The sequence below is a fragment of the Aotus nancymaae genome, unplaced genomic scaffold (assembly GCF_030222135.1).
Source record: "Aotus nancymaae isolate 86718 unplaced genomic scaffold, 86718_ANA_hifiasm-v0.15.2.pri h1tg000051l, whole genome shotgun sequence".
NCBI classification, from domain to species: Eukaryota; Metazoa; Chordata; class Mammalia; order Primates; family Aotidae; genus Aotus; species Aotus nancymaae.
Window position 1 is genome coordinate 22248027 of NW_026988465.1, and position 22282 is coordinate 22270308.

Below are 22282 nucleotides of genomic sequence, written 5' to 3' on the forward strand. Positions count from 1 at the left end.
TACCCAGCCTGGAGTACAGTGGCGCAATCTCGGCTCACTGCAACCTCTACCTTCCAAGTTCAAGGGATTCTCCTACCTCAGCCTTCGGAGTAGCTGGGATTACAGGCATGTGCCACCATGCCCAGCTAATTTTTTGTGTTTCTAGAAGGCTATCAAGATGCATTCTAAAGTGACAATTGTACAGTCCTCTTTTTTTTGAACATCAAAAATAAACTGCTAATACATGGGGGCTATTTTGTAATAAAAAGTTAAAATGCAAAAACAAAGAAGTTGTCAAGGGATTGAGAGTCTAGATCTCTTGCCAAATTCTTTGCTACTCTAGGTTCTAAATATCCTATTAAACCTAGATAACCTAGTTCTGATTCCATCTTTCTGAAATGCGTGACATTTTATAAGATTTTAATTTTCCTAGTTATTATCAGTCCAAATTTCCGTCCTTAGTCCCTTTCTCCTGCCTGCCATCTCCCTGAAATTTTAAAAACACTGTGACTTTTAAATAGACAGTGTTAAATACACCAGGAAAGTGTTAAAGAACAAAAATACTGATGGATTTGAAGGACATCTAGCAAGCCCCACAACCTGCAATGTGAGAAAAGCACACAGAGAGAGAGCAGTAATTCAATGAACACCATGATTATTTTTAGCATATCTACATACCACGGAGTGAAGATTTCCCCCTAATAAATCTTACAAACATTTACAGGCTCAAAGGAAGTGTTTTAATGCAAGAATGCAGCCCTGCCACTCTTCATGCTCCATGCATGCAGACAATGGATTATGCACGCTTGTGGAAAGGCTGGTAAAACTCAGAGCCCAGCACTCTCACTTCAGGACATATTCATTTGATAGCCTTTCTGGGAATAATTTAGACTTTTCTCCATTCCATCTATTTTGAAAATGGGATTTGGAGAGCTTTAAAAAGTTAAGAATGCCACAAATTAGCTATCCCTTCCTGCCATCCTAACTTACATAGAGACATGTCTTGTATATTATTAAATTATTAGTGCAACCACTCACCAACACTACGAAGGATGTAAACACCTAAAACAGTTTGCAGACAAGGACATGCCTAGGTCTAAATGAGTGGTCTCTACATTTTTTGATCATTTATTCCCAAAAGCAAAGAATTTTGAGTATTTCCCTCTCTAAAAAATGTGTTAATCTATAGATCATATCCATGTACTATAGCACCACAGCTTAATATTAAGCGCAGTATAAAACATACACTCATAAATAAAAATGAGGAAAAAACAAGAAAAATGAGAAAAAAACAGACAAAAACAAGTTCTACCATTAGCATCACATCCCCAACATATCATCATCTTATTCATCCCATAGAGTTCATCAGGTTGAGGACCATTGTTCTACAGAACCATTGAGACAAATGCAGGAATCGAAATAGAAGCCAATGCTGTTCACACCTGATTCCACCCTCCAAACAGCAATGCTTTTTAAGATGAGACAAGGAATAAATAAATGGAGCTTTGATTAGAAAAGAATGATAGCAGTGTCCTTAGGATAACCTTGCCAAACATAATCCACACTCACAAGTCTTTCCTGATAGTATCACACTCAAGAATGTCACCTTGATCAGTAAGAAATATGACAACACAAAAGCATGAATCTGCTGCCTGGACTCTTATGAGCCAAGTTGAAGCTCAATGATGCATGTCATTGAGTCTACAAAGAATTGATGAGATTAGCTCCTCTTAAAAATCTTCCAGGTACAAGAGAAATTGATGTAGTTAAAGCTATATATTTTCTTTTCCTTGGCACCATTACCTCTACCTTCATAATTCCCTACCACTCCAAATTACAGTGTAATTAAATTGTTTTTAACATGTCAGCTCACAGATCTTTGAGAAATCCATGAAAAATTTCTAACAAATTTTCAATCTGTGCTTTCTTCTTTTTTGGCCCACTGATAACCTAAAACAGAACGGAAAGAATATACTTAAATAAAATGCCAACTGGACATTTTATAAATAACAACTGGAGTGGGCATTTTTCCAAGTACTTCCTAATTACTGTCCTCCAGAGACTAACTGGCTAGATGTAGCACGATCACTGTCATTCTTACTTCTGAATGCTTATTCAGCAATAACAGTGTGACTGGTCCTAGATTCCATTCTGATAGAACCATAGTAAATAAGAAAACATCATCACAACCTTCAAATTGCTTGTAAATTACCTTCAAGCACCTAGATAGATCTTACAGGTTTTAGCGAGGTAGCAAGATATATAGAAATAGGAAGCCAAGTTCACAATGAAAAGAGAACAGCATGCTGGATATATGATAAAGCAGCCCCAGGACAGGACGATGCACGTGCCTCTACATCCTTCGGCTCCAGAGGCTACAGATCACATGATATAAGGACACAGTGTCCTAACACTCGGCCTATGTCTGAAGAAGAGCAGATCCTAGGCCAATCAGAGGGGTGAGGACAGTAGTAGGGGCTCTTGGTAATAGAACAGTGACCAAGGCACTGTCCTGTCACCACACCTGTACCTTCTAAAACTATGTCCCATGTGTGGTGATGGGGGTCCCACACAAACAGTTGGTTGGTCCCATCTGTGTGCTCTCAGATGAGCAAGCTGCCAAAGCCATGTTTCCTCTTAGACCTGTAACATTAACATCAGTGCCTCTCCCATGACTCAAATCCCCCACTATGAATCTGAACTGGTCCTGGGAAAACGGTAGTTACAAACCTCTAGGCAGAGGAAAATAATGACCTGGATAAGTAAACTAAAAGAAACAAATGGAACTGTATGAAAATCCAGACAGAATTTAGCCATGGCTTGAAGCAAAATGGGGTTAAGAATGGCATTAAAGCTGTAACTGCCAACCTGAGCATGGTGGTAGAAAATATTTGAGAAATCTGACGGCTTTCTAGAAACAATCCTCTCTCCCTTCCAGGTTTCTGATTTGCTCCTCTAGAGCAGATCACTGTCCCTTAAACACCCTTCATTCTTGGACAATGGTTTGACTCTAGAGTATCACATCACACAGCAATAGGAAGACACACACAGGCTAGTCCTCACTGAACTTCCTTTCCAGAAGCACTAACTAATGCTTTTAAGGACTGTTACAAATGGATGTTTCTAAGTATGAAGACTAAATATAATGGCGAGAAAAAGTGGCATGAAAAAATGAAGTTTTGAATGATGGCCAATCAAGAGAGCTTTCTTACTGACTCTGAAACAGGCACAGCTTTCTGGAAAGAAGTCTAGCTGTAATATGAAGTTCACAGATCTCTACATATAAATGCATGTAGAGTCTCATTTTAATAAATAAAAATCATAAAAAACCCCACAAAAACTCTAATAAAATATAATTGACAAATATCATTGATATAAAAAGTATAACCATTTGACACTATAAAATAAATAAATAAATAAATATAAATCACAAACAAGGTTGCTTGCTTGTATCTGAATTATGTTCAAATAGGGAACATATGGTCAAATATGTGCAAACAGGGAAGCCAGGAACCAACTGTCATCATGGGAAAATTCAGGTATACATATGACTATGATTGCCCATATTTGCTAACAAACTCCAGCCCAACACACAGTCCATTTAATGTCTTCTCTGACACCTCCAAATTGTCTAACTCCTCCTCTCCATAACTCGCACTCAATGAGAAAAATACCAGCAGAGGTAGGAGAATGACCCACACCTCACATCAAGTTATGCCACAATGAACCCTACCAGACAACTATACTATTTCAGTGCCGACTGATTCCTTCATGCATTAGCATATCCAAGCTTCTACTACATAGAAATATTCAGCCAATAAAGTTTGTTGTAACTCAATTAGCAAAATACTATCAATAAAACCCATCTAAAAGGACTGAGAACACTCTCTTTATATACAACCAGGCTCTAATTTTAGTAGTAAGACTAGTAAAAAACAGTAAAAAAATTTTTTGAGTACTATCTATTATTTAATAGTTATTGTACTGCAAAGACTACAATAGTAATATTTACACACAGATTATAAAACAAGAAGAAATATTAAAATGAGTCAATAATAAATATAAAGTTCTACTACTTTTTTGTAGCCCATCTTGGATTTTTCTTTGAGGTGGCTGATCTAGAGCAGGTATCAGCAAACTACAGCCCACAACACCTATTTGTGCAAATAAAGTTTTATTGGAACACAGCACTAATCATTCATGTATTGCCTAGGCCTGCTTTCAAGCTACCACAGTGGAATTGTATAACTGCAAAAGCAACTGTCTGGCTCATGAAGTCTAAAATATTTACCATCTGGTCCTTGACAAAAAAAAAAAAAAAAAAAGGTTTCCAAATATTCATCTAGAGTCCCAATAATGACAAATGTCCTTCTAACTCCTTAATTAAGCAAGAAAAGTAGATGATTGGGGTCTACCCCACTAATGCAGTCTTGACTGATGAACTGAAAATTCTCCAACCAAGGAATTAGAAAATCCTTTTAGAAAAATTCTAAAAGGTTTGACAAATTTCTCATTTTTGAATACCATGCTATACATTTCAGGTAACTGTATTTAGTGGCTTATTTAAATATAGTTTCCCTTTGCTGAGAGATTAATTAAACATGGTGGGTCAGCTGGTAGATGAGACCAAATTAAACATGGTGGATTGGGTGAAAAGTGTGGCACTGACCCTATACATACCTATCAACGGTATAAAAATCTTTATGGCATAATAAAGTAAATCCAAAACGATGCCTCTAAGTGCCCTACAGTCTCTCCACTCCCATAGGCCACATGTTCTCCAAGGATGATTCTTGGACCCTCAGGGGACCCTGAGATTCATTCAGGAGGTTCACAGGTTCAAATTGTTTTCATGACAACACTACAACAAACTTATCCTTTCACTGCGTCAGCCTCTGGATGGAAGGTATAAAAGCAATGGTGGGGAAAACTGCTAGCACCTCAGCACAAGCCAAGGCGGGATCTTCACTGACACAAGCTCCTAGTGTTTTAAACAAACATCAATTTCATTTTAGAATGTTCTCGGTGAAGCGGTAAAAATTACTCATTTTATTAAATTTTAGTCCTTGAGTACAAACATTTTAATATCCCGTGTAACAAAATAAGAAGTATCCTCAAAATGAGAAGTATGCTCCTCTATATATCAAAGCGATCATTGTCTCAAAGTAAAGTGTTTGTGTGACAGTTGCATTTTTAAGCAGAACCAGCTTCTTTTTTTCAATGAACTATCATGAAAAAAGTACAACGTATAGTTATTCAGATTTGGGATTTGGTAGACATTCCCTCTAAAATCTAAGAAGCAATCTGATCACTTCAAGATATCACTTCACTTGATAATATGGTTTTTTTCCCAAATAGTCAAGTTGTAAAATTATATCCTTCAAGCAAAAATTTGAATTTTGGAAAACTTTTATCTGCTCCTATGAGCTCAACAGCTTTGAAGTACTTAAAAAAACCTTCTGATAAGATCAGCAGTGACAGGTAACAAATGTCTGTCTTTTTTCTTCTGCTGCTGTACAAGAGGAAGATTCAGATGGCTAGAACTCTTCAGGGACCACACTGCAATTCCGGATTTCCTGCCAGGTGGGTGGAAAAATAATTCAAAACGGTATTTTGGGGAGCAAGATGCTGGTGCTGAGATGACATACAGGCAACAGCAATCCTCTGTGACATTCCCGTTGTCTAAATGGCAGAAAAGATAGAGCTGGAATCACAAATTTCTCTCTCAATTCCAATCAGAGAAAAGATTTATTGGGCTGAAGTTTATTAAGTAGGGATGATCCCTCCCTACCTACAATAAGTAGCAGCACATCCAGGGCTAAGGAGATTGAGATAGGCCAGGATAAATTACCAGACATTCTGGAACAGGGCCAGGCTCGACTCTGTTACAGAACAAAATAAATTTGCCAGGTCTACTCTTGCTAAGACATGTGGGAACCAAATGAAGCTTTTCTCTGAGGCCTGAATCTCACAAGCCATAGTCCTAAATATGTTCAAGTCAAGATCTTAAACCTAAAAGTCTCTCTAATAACTTGTAACAGGTTTCATGACTTTATTAGCACTATCACAAGGCAGATATTAGCAAATTGATTTTCACCAACATACACATATACACCCTACCAATGCCCAATTCATAAAGAAACTCTGAACTAAAAGTCATATCTTAGAATTTCAGTATAAAAGTTCACCCTTGAAAAAACATTCTAAATGGCAATTAGGTAAAACAATACTAAATTTTATTGATAGGGTAAACAGACTTTTGTAGGCCGATATAAGAACCTAAGAATTATACGGTTTTTATGGTAAAATTCAGCACATTTTCTAACTATGAACTCTGGAGTTTGGATACACACATGCACCTCCAAACGTCATCCACAGTGATAAACACATTTGAAACTGTAACTTAAAAGGCAAAATCCAGAGATTCTTAGATTCTCCTGATTTCTCTTATAAAATGATTCTTTGGAGATAATGTACAGCCTTAAGTGCCAACGAAGAACTGCAGCTCTGAAAAAAAAACAGGAGTAGAAGAAAGGAAAGAAAGAAGTGGCTTACCTGTGGTCAAGATGACTAAAATCTTGTAAATTCAATTCCCTGGTATCTTGGGTAAGATAAATTGTATCCACATCCTATTTGAAATATAATTCAGTCATGTAATCAGTCCATGCAGATGATCAAGGATGCAAGAGAGACAGAATTAGATAATGACAATGGTAGGTTTTTATGTAATCTGAGAAATATTTTAAGTGAAAAATAAATGAAGGGGAAGAAAACAAAACTAAGCCAGCCAAATATTAGAATATTCTCCAGGAGCGTGTGTGCTCACGCACATGTACACAGATATTCTTACCCACTGTACTTCTTCCCTGTATGAAAATCCAAGCCAGTCACAAACACAGGCATACATCTGAGAAAATCCACCTGAAACATACAACAAAAACACTGACAGGCTTTTGGTAAATTGATTTTTACATTAAAATTTAAAAGCTTAAAATATGGCCGATGTTCACAATGCTGATTATCCTTTTCCTTTTCAGGGGGAAAAGCAGCAACGATTCTCCTCCCTGTTCTATAGTAAGTATACAGCAGGATGCAATACAGCTTAAATATAGGACTTTTGTCCACCAATCTAAAGTCTGTGCACTGCTAATTACACCTTGAAACTAATTGCACCTTTACAGTAGCACACTAGGAATAGACTTAACTTCCTGGCAGGGGGATACCCATCCAGCTATTCACATTTCAGTTTTAAAATGCATGCTCACCACAGGGGCCCTGCTCAGCCACAGTCTGGCTGTCCCACAGAGACTGGAGACTAGCCAGGCGCTCAGATGGCTCCATGCAGACTTTTTTCATGATTCTCCTATAAGATCAACAACAACACATTTCACAAATCATGTTTTTCAACTGCACATATCAATATATTTCGTCACATTCCTTTTTTTAAAACAAAGATGAATGTCACTTCAATTTCAGTAAATATAATTTTATTTTTTGAGTACTAGAGACCTGGAAATCTAGAAAACTTAACGATAAATCTCTTTAACTTTCCTTTGTAGATGAAGGAATTTGGCAATATAGTCTCCATGTTATAGTTTTATAGTGTTAGATTTTGTTACAGTAGTTTGAAAAGTATATTCCAGCTTATGTGTATACCAAATATAAATTACTTATACACACAAGTTAATAATGATAATGTACAAAGAAGTAAAAAATCTCTTCTGTCCTTCTATAGTGCCCTGCACAGATGTCAATCAAGAAACTGATCAAGTCATACTGGAATAGTTGTTCCTTTTGCTGTGTCTTCCCCTGGGCCATGGTTCTTCTGAGGCAGGAAACATGTGCGACTCCTCACAACCCCCATCCTCCTCCTCAGAACCTAACAAAGTACTCGCCCACACATGCAGAGACAAGACAGAGAAGTGGTTAAAAGTACAGCCAAGCAGCCGGGCACAGTGGCTCATGCCTGTAATCCCAGCACTTTGGGAGGCTGAGGTGGGTGGATCTCCTGAGGTCAGGAGTTCAAGACCAGCCTAGCCAACATAGTGAAACTCTGTCTCTACTAAAAATACAAAAATTAGCTGGGCGTGGTGGGAGGTGCCTATAATCCTAGCTACTCAGGAGGCTGCAGCAGGAGAATCCATTGAACCCGGGAGGCGGAGGTTGTAGTGAGCCAAGATAGTGCCATTGCACTCCAGCCTGGGCAGCAAGAGCAAAACCCCATCTCAAAAAAAAGACAAAAAAAAAAAAAAAAAAAAAAAAATGACAGCCAACCATTCCAAGGTTTCCTTATTCAGGAACTGATACGTTTCTGATTTTGTCAGTTTCTGAGATGCTATCCCATAGGGTTACTGTGAGAAAAAAAAAAAAAACAGTATTAATAAAGTTATTAGAATAACCCCCAGGACAGAGCCTGTAATCTCAGCACTTTGGGAGGCCAAGGCAGGTGACTATTTGAGACTAGGAATTTAAGGCCAGCCTGGGCAACATGGTGAAACACCATCTACACAAAAAGTACAAAAATTAGCCAGGTGTGGTAATATGTGCCTGTCATCCCAGCCACTCTGGAGGCTGAGGTGGGAGAAATGCTTCAGCACGGGAGGCAGAGGCTGCAGTGAGATTGTACCACTGCACTCCAGCCTAGGTGACAGAGGGAGACAGTCTCAAAAAAAAAAAAAAAAAAAAAGAATCCCTTGTCTGTGGTAATGTCAATAGATGTTAACTGATACTGTCGTGAGTTATCACATAGTAATCATTTAATGAATAGTTTACCAATCGATTGATTTACTCAAAAAATTTTTAAGAAGGATCTACAGAGTGCCAAGACCCAAAACCAGGTACTAGGCATACAGCCGTGAGTAAAGACAGACACTGCCCCTGCCCTCACAAAGTGAGCAGTCTATTGTGAGAAACAGACAAATCACCAGGCACTAGTGGAAGAGAACTGTCACAAGGAAAGTTCAGGGTGGAAGGCAAAGAAGTGGCGCTGAGCTTATTCCCCGGTGAGGAGAAGGGGTGCGACATAGGGAGTTTGGAAATGTTCTTTGGTATAAAATACATCTTTGCTAAGACCCACAGGAGGGCAAAAAGAGACAATCAGGTGAAGCACGGTGGGAGGAGGTGTGAGCTAGGGGCCAGGAAAGCGTTTCAGATAAAGGAGCAGCACACCCCCAGAGATGAGAAAGCCCACGCTTACCAGAAACCCAATCTACTTCAAAACAGTTGGCAAATAATGTGTGATAAGGAGAGGAGTAACAGAAGAATCTGGGGAGCTAAGAAAATTCCAGGCCATGATGAGTCTCAAAGGTCAAATAAAAGGATTTAGATTTTATACTCGGGGCAATGAGGAGCCATGGCAAACTGTAAACAGAGGAGATGTGATGATTAGATGGGCACTGTGAACAAATGTCTGACTGTGTAGGTATTCGTTCTCAATTTTCTACAAAACTGAGAAATAGAAAACACAGCTTGAGAAATAAAAAAGAACTTTCTGAGACTGTTAAGAGTCCAGCTGAGAGCGAAGGTCGTGAATTCTTGGCGTTTCAGGGCTAGATAGCTGTGGGATTTTCTCCGCAGCCATCAGCAGCCAAATGTGTATGGAGAAGTGGGCAGCTGGCTAGCAGCAGGATGCAGGATTTCCAGGTGAGTATGTCAGAAAAACGGTGGGGACAGAAGGAGCAGAGGATATTGACAAGGCCTAGGTGAAGTCATGGATGCTGTGGGCTGAGCAGTTAAGAATGGAAGGGAAGGCAGGATGGGGATGGCAGAAGAAAAGCTGAGCCATTCCCAGTCTGGAGGCCTTGACAAAGTCCAAATACTGGTACTTCCACGGGAGAGGACATGAAAGGCTGTGGTTAGAGGGGGAAGGCTAAACTGTTTTTTCACCATGGAAGAAGCTGTTCCAGGAGATGACAAGGTCGAGGACGTGGCTACAAAGGCAATTGATAAAATGAGGTAGAGGTGGAGAGGCCATGAGCCTTGAGGAATGGTGTCAGGGGATCAGTCACCCAGAACCATGACAGGACTTGGGTACAAGGTGGTAAAATAAATATATTAACTCATATTGAATATAGTTTCATCTTTAATGATTTCAAGGCACTCTGCTACATACAATACTCTCAGTCATTCTTACGAATTTCAATCACCTTGTAGACAGTGGAAGAAAATGTTCCCAGTTATTTACATTTTCTGATTCAATGGATGGATTCCATATAAAATATGCAAGGGCCTGAGAGGCTGCCTGGTTGGGTTGTTCTACTCCTGGAGAAAAGCTCAAATTCATACCAAATTATTTAAATACAAACATTCTGTTAGCATGGAAAATATTCCTCCTACATCTTTGTAAGTTTTATGACTAAGGCGTAATCAGGCGCAGACATACCTCATTTTATTACATGACAGTCACAGGTATTGTGAGTGCCTCACAGGTACTGCATTTTTTGCCAATTGAAGCTTTGTGGCAACCTTGCATTGGGCAAGTCTATCAGTGCCATATTTCAAACAGCATGTGCTCCCTTCTTTATCTGTGCCACATTCTGGTAATTCTCACAATATCTCAAACCTTTTCATTATTATTGTATCTGTTTTGCTGAGGTGATCAGTGATCTCTGACGTTACTGTTGTAGCTATTTTGGGGTACCATGAATCACACCCATATAAGACAGCAAACTTAGCTAATTAAAAGTGTGTGTGTTTATAAAAATAAATAAATAAATAAATAAATAAAGGCCGGGCACGATGGCTCACGCCTGTAATCTCACCACTTTGGGAGGCCGAGGCGGGCAGATCACCTGAGGTCAGGAGTTCAAGACCAGCCTGGCCAACATGGTGAAACCCTGTCTTGAAAAAAAAAAAAAAAAAGTGTGTGTGATCTCACTGTTCCACTGACAGCCATTCCTGTCTCTCTCTCTCTCTCCCTTTCACCAAGGCTCCCTATTACTTGAGATACATCAATGTTGAAATTAGGCCAATTAATAACCCCACAAAGGCCTCTAGGTGTTCAAGTGAAAGGAAGAGTCACACATCTCTTACTTTAAATCAAAAGCTAGAAACAATTAAGCTTAGTGAGGAAGGCACAGGGAAAGCTGAGACAGGCTGACAGTTAGGCCTTTTTCGACAAAAAATCAGCAAAATTGCAAATGCAAAGATAAAGTTCTTGAAGGAAGTTAAAAGTGTTACTCCCATGAAGACGTGAATGATGAGAAAGCGAAACAGCTTTATTGCTGAGATGTAGAAAGTTTTAGTGGTCTGGATGGAAGATCAAACTAGTCATTACATTCCATATGCCAAAGCCTAATCCAGAACAAGGCCTTAACTCTCTTCAATTCTATGAAGGCTGAGAGAGGGGAGGAAGCTGAAGTTGGAAGCTACCAAAGGTTGGCTCATGAGGTTTAAGGAAAGAAGTTGTCTCCATAACATAAAAGTACACTATGAAGCAGAAGGAGAAGCGCTAAAGCAAGTTAGCCAGAAGATAGAGCTAAGATCATCGATGAAGATGGCTATACTAAACAAATGATTTTCAATGTAGATAAACAGCATCATATTGGAAGAAGATGCCATCTAGGACTTTCTTAGCTAGGCAGGAGAAGTCAATGTTAGGCTTCAAAGCTTCATGGAACAGGCTGCCTCTCTTGTTAGTAGCTAATGCAACTGGTGACTCTAAGTTAAGGCCCATCAATGCTCATGTACCATTCCAAAAGCCCCAGGCTCTTAAGAATGATGCTAAATCTCCCTGCTTGCACTCCACAATAGAACAAGAAAGCCTGGGTGATAGCAGATCTGTGTACAGCATGGTTTATTGAATATTTTAAGCCCACTGTTGAGACCTACTCCTCAGAAAAACAGATTCCTATCAAAATGTTACTGCTCATTAAGAATGCACCTGGTCATCCAAGAGTTCTGATGGAGAAGTACAAAAAAATCAACGTTGTTTTCATGCTGCTAATATAATATCCATTCTATAGCCCATGGACCCAGGAACAGATTTGACTTTCAAGTCTTATTATTAAGAAATATATTTTGTAAGGCTATGTAAGCAGCCATAGATAGGGATTCCTCTATACATCTGGGCAAAGTAAATTGAAAACCTTCAGAAAAAAATCACCATTATAGATGCCACTGAGAACATTCATGACTCGTGAGAAGAGGTCAAAATATCGACATCAACAGGAGTTTCAAAAAATATGCAAGGTCATACTCCACGGATGACCTTGAAGGGTTCAAGACTTTAGTGGAGGAAGTAACTGCAGATGTGGTGAAAACAGCAAGAGAATTCGAATTAAAAGTACAGCCTGAAGATGTGAATGAATTGCTATAAACTCATACAAAAAAAACTTTTAACAAATGAGAAATTGCTTATTAAGGATGAACAAAGAAAGAGGTTTCCTGAGATGGAATCTACTTCTGGTAAAGATATTGTGAACATGGTTGAAATGACAATAAAAGACTGTTTTTCCTTTTCTTTTTTTTCTTTTTGAGACAGAGTTTTGCTTTTGTTGCCCAGGCTGGAGTGCAGTGGAGTGATCATGGGCTCACGACAAACTTTGCCTCCTGGATTCAAGAGATTGTCCTGCCTCAGCCTCCCAAGTAGCTGGGATTACAAGCATGCACTACCATGCCCAGCTAATTTTGTATTTTTAGTAAAGATGAGGTTTCTCCATGTTAATCAGGCTGGTCTCGAACTCCTGACCTCAGGTGATCCGCTAGCCTTGGCCTCCCAAAGTGCTGGGATTAGAGGCGTGATCCACCACACCCAGCCTCCTTGTTTTTTTTTTTTTATGTCCCTTTAGTCACAACAAATGATTTAGAGTATTTCATAAACTTAGCTGATAAAGCAGCGGTAGGGTTGAAGACAACTGACTCCAATTTCAAAACAAGTTCTACTGTGAGTAAAATGCTATCAAACAGCACTGCACATCACCAAGAAATCTCTCATGAAAGAAGAGGTCAACTGATGTGGCAAACGTCACTGTTGTCTTATTTTAAGAAACTGCCACAGCCACCCCAGCCTTTAGCTACCACCACCCTGATAGTTGCAGCAGCCATCAGCATCAATGCAAGCAGAACCTTCTCCAGTAAAAAACATTACAATTCACTAAAGGCTGAGATGATGGTTAGCATTTTTAGCAACAAAGTATTTTTCAATTAAGGTATGTACATTCTTCTAGACATAATGCTGTTGCATACTTAATAAACTACAGTATAGTAAACATAACTTTTACATGCACTGAGAAACCAAAAAATTATTGACTCACTTTATTGCAATAGACTGGAACCAAACCCACAGTATCTCCAAGCTATGCCTGTTTACCTAATTCACGTCAGATGTCATTAACTTCTTCAAAATCTGTGTAAATACACAAGATCTACAAGTGTACCATGATTGTCATCTATTTTACTCAAAGGAACCTGTGATTAAGTACCATTATTCTAATAAAAGTCCTTAATTTGGGGGTAACCACGTTTGAGAAGACATTATAATTAAAGTGATATTACAGAATCTGGTGATTCGGAATGGTTCATCTTGGTTCAATCATCTGGCATTCATCTGGCATTTTAATGGCATTATATTCTGTCTACATCAAGACAATGAAGCAGATATTATGCAAAGAAACAGCAAGGCTGTTAGAAGTAGGCTCAGCCATTATTCAACTCAATTAGGTAAACCTTGGACACAGAAAGCTGGACTTTTGTCTGACCTCATCTAGGATCACTTCTTGCGTTGTTTCCACAAAAACTACAGGGCATGCTCTTTTGATGATACATAGGATAGCGTTTAGCTACTCAAACACAGGAAGAAAATAGGGCAAAGATCTTTGACTGGAAGCTGGTGGGATTAAAAACAGGAAACTGGTAGTCTATATGTACAGAAAAAAATAAATTAATCTTGACGGTAGATTTGGAAACCAGAGCCTCAGTTTTCCCTGAAAAACAACAGTGGACATTCACACTCAGGGTTAAGGGGAAATCAATCAGAGTAACAGAGGCAACAGCTACAGCAGACCTGCAGACGTGTCCGGCGAAGCGTTTTCAAGTAGCTCCGCTTCTTTACAGTTCTCATTTTTCTTTTATTAACTGAGATTTCAGGAGCTAAAGGAGTCTCATGAAACAAGTTTATTCATTTCCATATGAGATAGAGTTGTAGGAACTAAATTTCCAGAAGGTGGGAACTGTTTCTTATCTATGCTAACGCTGTGCACAGAAAGACTGAGTGAGAGGAGAATCCACTCTACAGAAGTTGTTTTCTGGCTGTAGTTAAATGAGAGCAAGGAGCCCTATCAGCATATGTGTTACAGGGCACCTGCTAACACACACATGCAGATATTGTGAACATGGTTGAAATGACAATAAAAGATTGTTTTTCTTTTTCTTTTTCTTTTTTTTTTTTTTTGAGACAGAGTTTTACTTTTGTTGCCCAGGCTGGAGTGCAGTGGAGTGATAATGGGCTCATTATCACACACACATGCAGTGTCACAGAGACAGACAGACAAAGGATCTGTTGTCCAAATAAAGTACCGTAAAAGGTAAATCAAAATCCTAAAACAGAACAGATAAGCAAGACATGTCTCTCGTGTGCAGGCAGCACTGGAGTTGATTCAACATTTGCATTATATGCATTTAATGTTCACAAGACTCAGAAAATAGTTACATGTGGCAGCAAGAAACAGCAAACTGGATGGCAAACACATCAGCTCTTTCTCCCTGCAAATCTCCTGATAAACTACTGACACAAAAAAATTATACATTATTTTAATCTACTTAAAGTAATTGATTTCTTTAAAATTCAATTCCAATGCTCAGCCTATGCAACACGGTAACTGTCTCCAGAGCAGCACATGCTTTACTGCTGCAAACCGCACCACAGCAAAAGGCTACCTACTGCTTTGCAAAGTGAAGAGACAACCTAAACATGGCAACCAGCTTTCTCTTGTTTATATATAAAATCCTATTTCATCGCCTTTCTTCATAGTAACTTCACATTTTCATACCCCATACCTGTATTTAAACTTCATTTAATATTTTTAAAAATCTAGCTTTGTTTCAGAGAACGGCAAAAGTTCTTGAGAGTAGAAAAGCTGAAGGCCATAAAACAGAACGGCTTCCAAAAGGGAACTGCCATCACACCACCCTGAGAAAACAGATGGCAACACTGAGGCTCTAAACCCTTCCCTAGTTCACCTCCTAAGGCTGTCACTGTCTTGAGAGGTGAGGCCTCCAAGGACAGTCTACAGCACAGATGGGAATGTTAACAAAACCCACGTTAACAAGTGATTTGAGTTGGGATGATTTTTCTTCTTTATTCTTTACATGTTCTCTATATTCTGAACTAAACTTTCCATATTTAATAAGCAGAAAATGTCATTTTAGAAGGGAAGGAGAGAGAAACATCCTAACATATATTTGGAGACAGGAGATGGGAAGAAAATACGACATGTTAATACTACAAATTGTAATTTAAATCCTCCATTTGCTTCCAAACTGCATTCTCTTGACTATAAGAGGGTTGATTATAGTGTGTGTGTGTGTGTGTGTGTGTGTGTGTGTGTGTGTGTGTGTGTATGTTTGTTTGTTTTGAGATGGGGTCTTACTCTGTCACCCAGGCTGGAATGTAGTGTGGTGTGGTGTGGTCATAGCTCACTGCAAGTTCAAACTCCTGGGCTCAAGTGATCCTTCCCATTAGTTGGGACTACAGGTGTGTACCACCATACCCAGCTAATTTTTAAAATTTCTTAGTAGAAATGAGGTCTCACTATGTTGCCCAGGCTGTATGTTTTCATATAGTTGATTCAGATGCTGGATGTTATTTTCATAATTATATTTCAGTAAAATCAGAAATTCAGATCTTTGGAGGCATTGGTTCATTTATATAGAGTCAAATGTAGAGTATTCAAGAACTGATTACCCAGACTGATAATTTTCCTGGCTCTAACTCCTCCTGATTCACCTGGTTCCTTATACCTGCACATGAGATTCTTTTCTGTTCATCAGTCCCCCCAAGAAGTCCCCTAAGCAAGGAAGGAGATGAGGGTCCCCATGACAGGTTCAGGAAATAAATTTGATAGGACAAATGAGTCACACAAGGTCTAAAGATTCTAAATACACTTTCATAGTCTCCAATTTATCATGAATGGGATACATGACATCACTGGAAACATATTTAATTTTGCATGTTCTGTTGTGCATTATTTATGTAAAGCAAATATTCTTCTGACTGATAGCTTTGACCTAAGGCGTATGGAGAAAAGAAAAGTTTACCCACTTCCCCACCCTCTCTACTCACAACAACCAATACCAATATAATTGTATGTTTCCGTAAGGCAATCTAAGGAACTTCAAGAGTAAAGGCATAACTTAAAAACCAGAAAATATTCAGCTTATTGTGACAAGCTAACTGTGTGTGTTGGGTAGGAAAGAGAAGTGCAAGTCAGATACATTTAGGTGATTATTCTCTGCCAGGCATTTTCTGAACCTGCACCTTCTCCCCAGTTGGTCCCTTCACGTGAACTGCCTCTCCTTTCCCTACTCTCTCCTCTGAATTCTCTCCATTTGCAGTAGATCTTCTCTGCAAAGCCATCCTGTGCTCATTCATCTCCTGTCCCTTCTGCTTCAGGTTACTTCAGCTAGTGAGTCCACGATTTGAAGGCAGGGCTGCTGTCTTCTGACTTCTCCATGCCCCATGGCACATCATCCAACAAGGTACTGGGCACGGATTAAGTGTGAAGTGTATGTGCTCATCCAGAATCTCAGTCAGTGTCTGCTATGTGCCAAGAACTAGGGATTTACGATTAATACAAACACAGTCCTTGTTTAAGCAGCTCCCAGCTTAGAAGGAAAGACAGGTGTGTTTTGGGCTTTGCCTCTCACCTTCTCAAGGATATTGCTGATTTATTTATCAGGGCAGTTTCCAGCAACAAATCTCTCTTTCTACTGATCATCCCCGTTGTTACAGCCATATGGTTTAAGCATATGCTTTTACCTCCCATTTTAAATACAAACATAAATCCCCCATAATTCCTCAGAGTGCACTAGCTACATACAATTTGTCAGTTCCCCTGGACAGCTGACCTTCTCTATGAAGTTGTCCACACATGCCACACCCACTTTCTCACTTCTGAGTTCATCCTTCAACCACAGCAGTCTGCGCCTCCCAACCAGACCCCTAGACCTGCTCTCATCAAGGTGCCTATGGTATCCACCAACCCACTGGACACCGCTCTGCCTGCAGCTTGTTCAGCCCCAGCATCATTCTGCCGCTCCTTCCCAGGCCCTGGTTTTTCACTGGTTTTCTTCCTACCTGGACAGCCAGTCCTTACCCAACTCCATCTGTGGCTCTTCCTAGTTTGCTTGACCTCTAGGTATTGAGCTCATTCCCAGTATGCCTCCTCTACGAGGTCCACATCTTTGTCTGGGTGATGTTATCAACTGCCATGCAGTGAAGACCATCTTGTGTTCATGGCGCTGACCTCCGCTCCATCTCCGGACCCCTTCTCCAAGCGCCGGCCTCACCTATCTGCCTACCTGACAGCCTCACCTAGATGGAGCTTAGAGGAGAAGTCTGTGGAGGTCTTGGAGGCCCTAGACACATAGATTTCAAACTCCACATGCCTAAAACAGAGTGGCTATGGATGCCATCCCCCCCAAAAAAAAATTGTCCCCTACCTACCCCAGGCCTTCTCTGTCTCTCTGAAAGGTCACTTTGGTCACCAAGTTACTAAACCACAATCCAAGGAGCCATACCTAATCCATCAGCAAGTCCTGTATCCAAAATGAAGTTGGCATCTGCCCTCTCTTATCTCAGTCCCTCGTGCTGTCACCTTTCTCCTGACCACAGTCACCTCTTGCCTAGATGACTACAAGGGTCCAAATTCGCTTTCTACTTCTACTCCTGCCCCTCCCAGACCATTCTCTCTTGTAGAAAAAAAAAAATCATAAAATATCTGAAGATTCATGTCCCACCCCTAGAATGTTACAGTGGCTTCCCAGGAAAATATTACTGAATTCCAACCTCTTGCCCACGAGGTTCTAGCGGCTTCCCAGGAGAATGCTACTGAATTCCAGCCTCTTGCCCATGAGGTTCTACAACAACAGGCCGGTGATGGTGCCAGCCTCCTCGTGCATCATTCCTCAACGCTTTCCATCTTTGTTCTTCATTATACCCCAGCCAAAGTGGATATCTTTCAGTTCCTCAGAGACACCAACCCCTTTCTAGGCAGGAGAAATGGCATGAACAAAAGCCCTGGGAAGATAATATTCTTTGCCCCCACTTTTATAGGGCAGACTTCTCTTCCACTAGGTCTGTTGACATTATCATGGCCACAGGGAGGCCTTTGGAGACAGCAGTTCACTCTGTATTAGTCTCATCTATTTCTCTCATGCACTTACTCAAAGGTACTCTACTTCATTTATGTATTTACTTCTTGCGGGCGTGGGGGGTTGTTGCCCCAAGTTAAAATATAAGTTCCATGTGGGCAGGGACCATGCTCACTGCTGGACCTCAACACTTATCACTATGCCTAGCGTATAGTAGAAACTCAGTAATACTCATGGAATACAAAAGCGTATAAACAAGCAATTACAACACAGTATGATATGTACTAGTACGGGAAGCAATTCAAAGTTCTATGGGAACGTGAATAAAGACTCTTTACAGATGAGAAGATACCTGAGTTAAATCTTTTGGAATCTGTCAAGATTAGAGCTAACATAAAGGTGTTGAAAATATGAAAGAGCCTGATTGTGTTCAGGAATAGGAAAGCAGTGGTCTTTTGGGCAAAGGTATACAACTTACAATTTATCAAGAAAGCCAGCCATTTGAGAGCTTAGGCAAGGAACAGATACTGTTTGAATTACAAAAAGATAACTGATGACAGTATGGAGGATCACTTGCAAGGGAAGAACTAGAGGCGGAGAGACTAACTAGAAAGACGCTGCACGGGAGGAAGTGACTGTGGCAGCAGAAATGAAGGCAAGGAGAAAGAACCAGACCACGAGATACTAAGAAATATTTTTAAAAGCGTAGCAACCAATCGAATATGAGAGTAAGGACCAAGAGATGAACATGGCTCAGCTTTTTTTTGAGATAGAAATACAGAATATAAGCGAGTTTTAGGGGGAAAGTGAGGAGTTCAGTGTGGACCACGAGTGTGAGGTGCCTGGGGCTGTCCTTGTGGACATGACCAGCAGGCAGCTGGCAGGTGGGCGTGAAGACCTGGGAACCGCAGAGGTCACAGATTTAGGAATCAACATTCACATGGGCATTTTCTTCCTAGAAACAGAGATGATTAATACTTGTTTAATATTCACCTGAAGATTTTAGCAAGAAGTTAAATTGAAGATATATAAAATACTATTCTTACTCAATGTTCTCTGGAAAGAGAAAAATGGAAGAATCCAAACCAAAAATAAAAATGGTTAAATCCTAGAATACTAAACAAAGAAGGCTGCCTTTTAAAGAAAATAGATTCTAAGTATTGTTCTGAAGTGTCTTTCAAGTTCAAGGTATTATAAACTCTTGCCAAGTAAGGTTGTGCTCAATAATTTCATTATTTCATCAGCGTTAATTTGGAAGGAAAGAGAGCACATTATAAAGAAACACATGTACAAAGCCACATTACTGAAATGTAGTTTAAGGAAAATGGGTTGCAGCTATTGCAAACTCATGACTACCCCTACTAGTTCTCTGGCAGCTTTAAGGATGATGTGGAAACCATTCCTAAGAAGGTTATGCTTCTTGGCAATTCCCACTGCCACCACGGATTCACTTCTTACCCCATCCTACCACCCACTGCCACCCACATCTCTTCTCCAGAACCGCCTGTGTGTGTGATTACAAACCAGGAGAGCTTGCCTGGAAGACACCTCACACCTGAAACTCTAGCCAAGCAGGGGTCAGAGGCAAACCCCAGCTCGCTGTCTCCACTCCACCGAGATGAGGCCAGGGACACTTAGCTCCCCCAGCAACCAGCTACCCTGATTATCAGAGAAGCACAAGACTTAAGCTTCAGAGAGGAGGGAGCCCAAGGTGAACAACCAGCAAGCACAGGGCCTCCCACCACGTGGGGAAGGGAGGGAGCCCTGAGAAGGGCTGTAAAGAGAACCCAGCAGGCCTCCTAAGGCCAAGGCCTGAAGGGGAGTGCCTGTCCCCACTGAGCCACTTTCAGGCATCCATAAGGTTTAAATGTCACGAAGCCTAGGTTTTCCTGCTGCTTTGTCTCTCAATTTGCAGGCAGGACTTGCAGGAGGAACATGTTCTATAAAGGACACCCGTTCCCAAAATTCCCCTCCCACCTCTACCATGCAAAGTATACAGCTACCATGCACACTTGCCTACGAGGGCCTCCAGACCTCCCCTCTATACACTTCCGCCTGCTGTGGAGCAATGGGAGGGAAACTTTCTGCCATCCGTGAATCCTTTCTTCCATCAGGAGGGCATTTTGACCATAACTATCATTTTAGGGAGCTTTCAGACATAAGCATATCTCTGCCTTTCACCTCAGCCAATCTAATTCCTCCATACCAACAACCCACACATTCCCCAAGTACAAACTCAGATATCCAAGCCCATAATCCTGACGTTAAAAGCTTAACAAAAAATATAAGGGCATGGATGAACAAAACTTACTAATATACCTAATGGGTACTTCAGAATATGTAAGAAGACAATGAAAGAAAGCGATTTTTACATTCAATTTTTTTAGGTTTCTTGTTACAGAAACGAAAAAAGCGAAGAAAACAAAGCACTCTCTTCATCAGCATTATTCTCGGTGCCTCTACACAAAGTGTGCAGCCCCGGGCATTCTGGTAATAGCTGTGAGTAAAATTCACACTCACGTAAACGTGGAGTTATATTTAAAAGGTTGCTGTTTTAGTCTTACGCGTACAAGTTAAAGGACTGCCAAATCCTTCACCACTCAAGCTCTTTAAAGAGTAAGACACAGCCCTGTAGAAATCCTCAGACCAAAACACAAGGGTTTTGAGTGAGGGTTTTGATATTTAATGTTTAAGACAAGAAAGTCTGAGAGACAAACTACATGAAAGGATAAAAAGAAGGCGTTTTAGTATTTGTCATTTTGGGGGCAAACAGGTTCTTAGCTCTCCTCACTCTGCCCAGGGAAACTCACAATGGAGAGAGGCCAGGAAATATCTTCCTCAGGCAGGTGCCTATGTGAGCCAGCACCTCACTCACGTCCTCAGGCGACGCCATCTTCATGGAGATGCTGCCCTTCTCAGTTTCCACAACCATCTGCAAGAACGGGTGGGATACTTCTTAGGAATGAGTCCAATTCCTTTCATTTTAATTATGTAAAATATTGTAAACTACACCGTCACACAGATATAGACTAATACAATATTAACTTCCTTTTCTTTTAACAAGGTTCGAGGGTAGCACATCTCACATGCATGCATGAACTCCCAACCAGTAGCTCATGAACTACAAGGGGATCACAATATTAGCTTTTGAAGAAACACTTTCTTAAAATGATACTCTTAAGCCTCAAAGAAGTGTTTGGGTAGAGGGTGGAGGTATTGTCAGAAATATTTAGGAACTGAAGCAAATATTTCTAAGAGCAAAGCTGGAAGATTCAAATTAACTGCCATATGACAGAGATTGAATTTCCACATTCAAATATGACTTCTTCTTTTAACAACATTTTGTCCTGAGCTGCAGTCTTACAAAGTTGTCAAATCCCTGCTATCTAGTGTAAGTCCGACTATATCTTTCTGTAAGTACCCATAGGCAATCTAAAAGCTACCTTTAACACACACACACAAACGTTTTAAAAACAAGAAACCTTATGATATGTTCAAATAAAACGTTAAAACCTTTTGCTTGGGAGCAAAAGAGAAATGCTTATAAAAGTTTAGATCTTTCTAAGAAGAGGGGATACTTGAAATACCAAAGTAACATGTTAATAAAATGTTTGGTGTTAGGTTCTACTAACATGTTAGCTAAGACTCATTCCTATAATTAATTGCTGGAGATGTCCAAAATAATATGTCAAAAAATGTTAAGATTGAGACTGCTAGTCCTTTATGTAAGTATCAATTAACTTGTGAACAAAAAGGACAAGAGGTTGGAGATGTACACATTACAAATAAGAACTTCAACTGCTTAAAAAAAGGTGGCGCGGTGGTGCATGCCTGTGATCCCAGCTACTCAGGAGGCCAAGGCAGGAGGATCACTTGAGTCTAGGAGTTCAAGATCAGCCTAGGCAGCACAGCAAAAACCCATCTTCCCACTCCCTCCCCAAAAAAATCACATAAAGTACAATCCTCTTAGATTATCACTACATCAAAATACCCT

General features: G+C 40.1%; 1 protein-coding gene and 1 pseudogene across 9 annotated transcripts in view; both read right to left on the bottom strand.

Moving 5' to 3' along the window:
• CARMIL1 (capping protein regulator and myosin 1 linker 1) overlaps positions 1-22282 on the bottom strand; it is a 342171-nt gene that overhangs the window by 159324 nt on the left and 160565 nt on the right. For all 9 annotated transcript variants that reach the window (XM_064363059.1, XM_064363058.1, XM_064363055.1 and 6 more), the window contains exons 5-8: positions 21099-21220; positions 7245-7342; positions 6830-6900; positions 6535-6608 (exon numbers count right to left, since the gene is read on the bottom strand). In XM_064363059.1, coding sequence (XP_064219129.1) covers positions 6535-6608; positions 6830-6900; positions 7245-7342; positions 21099-21220 — 365 coding nt within the window. The remainder of the gene's footprint in view (positions 1-6534; positions 6609-6829; positions 6901-7244; positions 7343-21098; positions 21221-22282) is intronic.
• LOC135269298 (small nucleolar RNA U13) lies at positions 21301-21421 on the bottom strand (annotated as a pseudogene).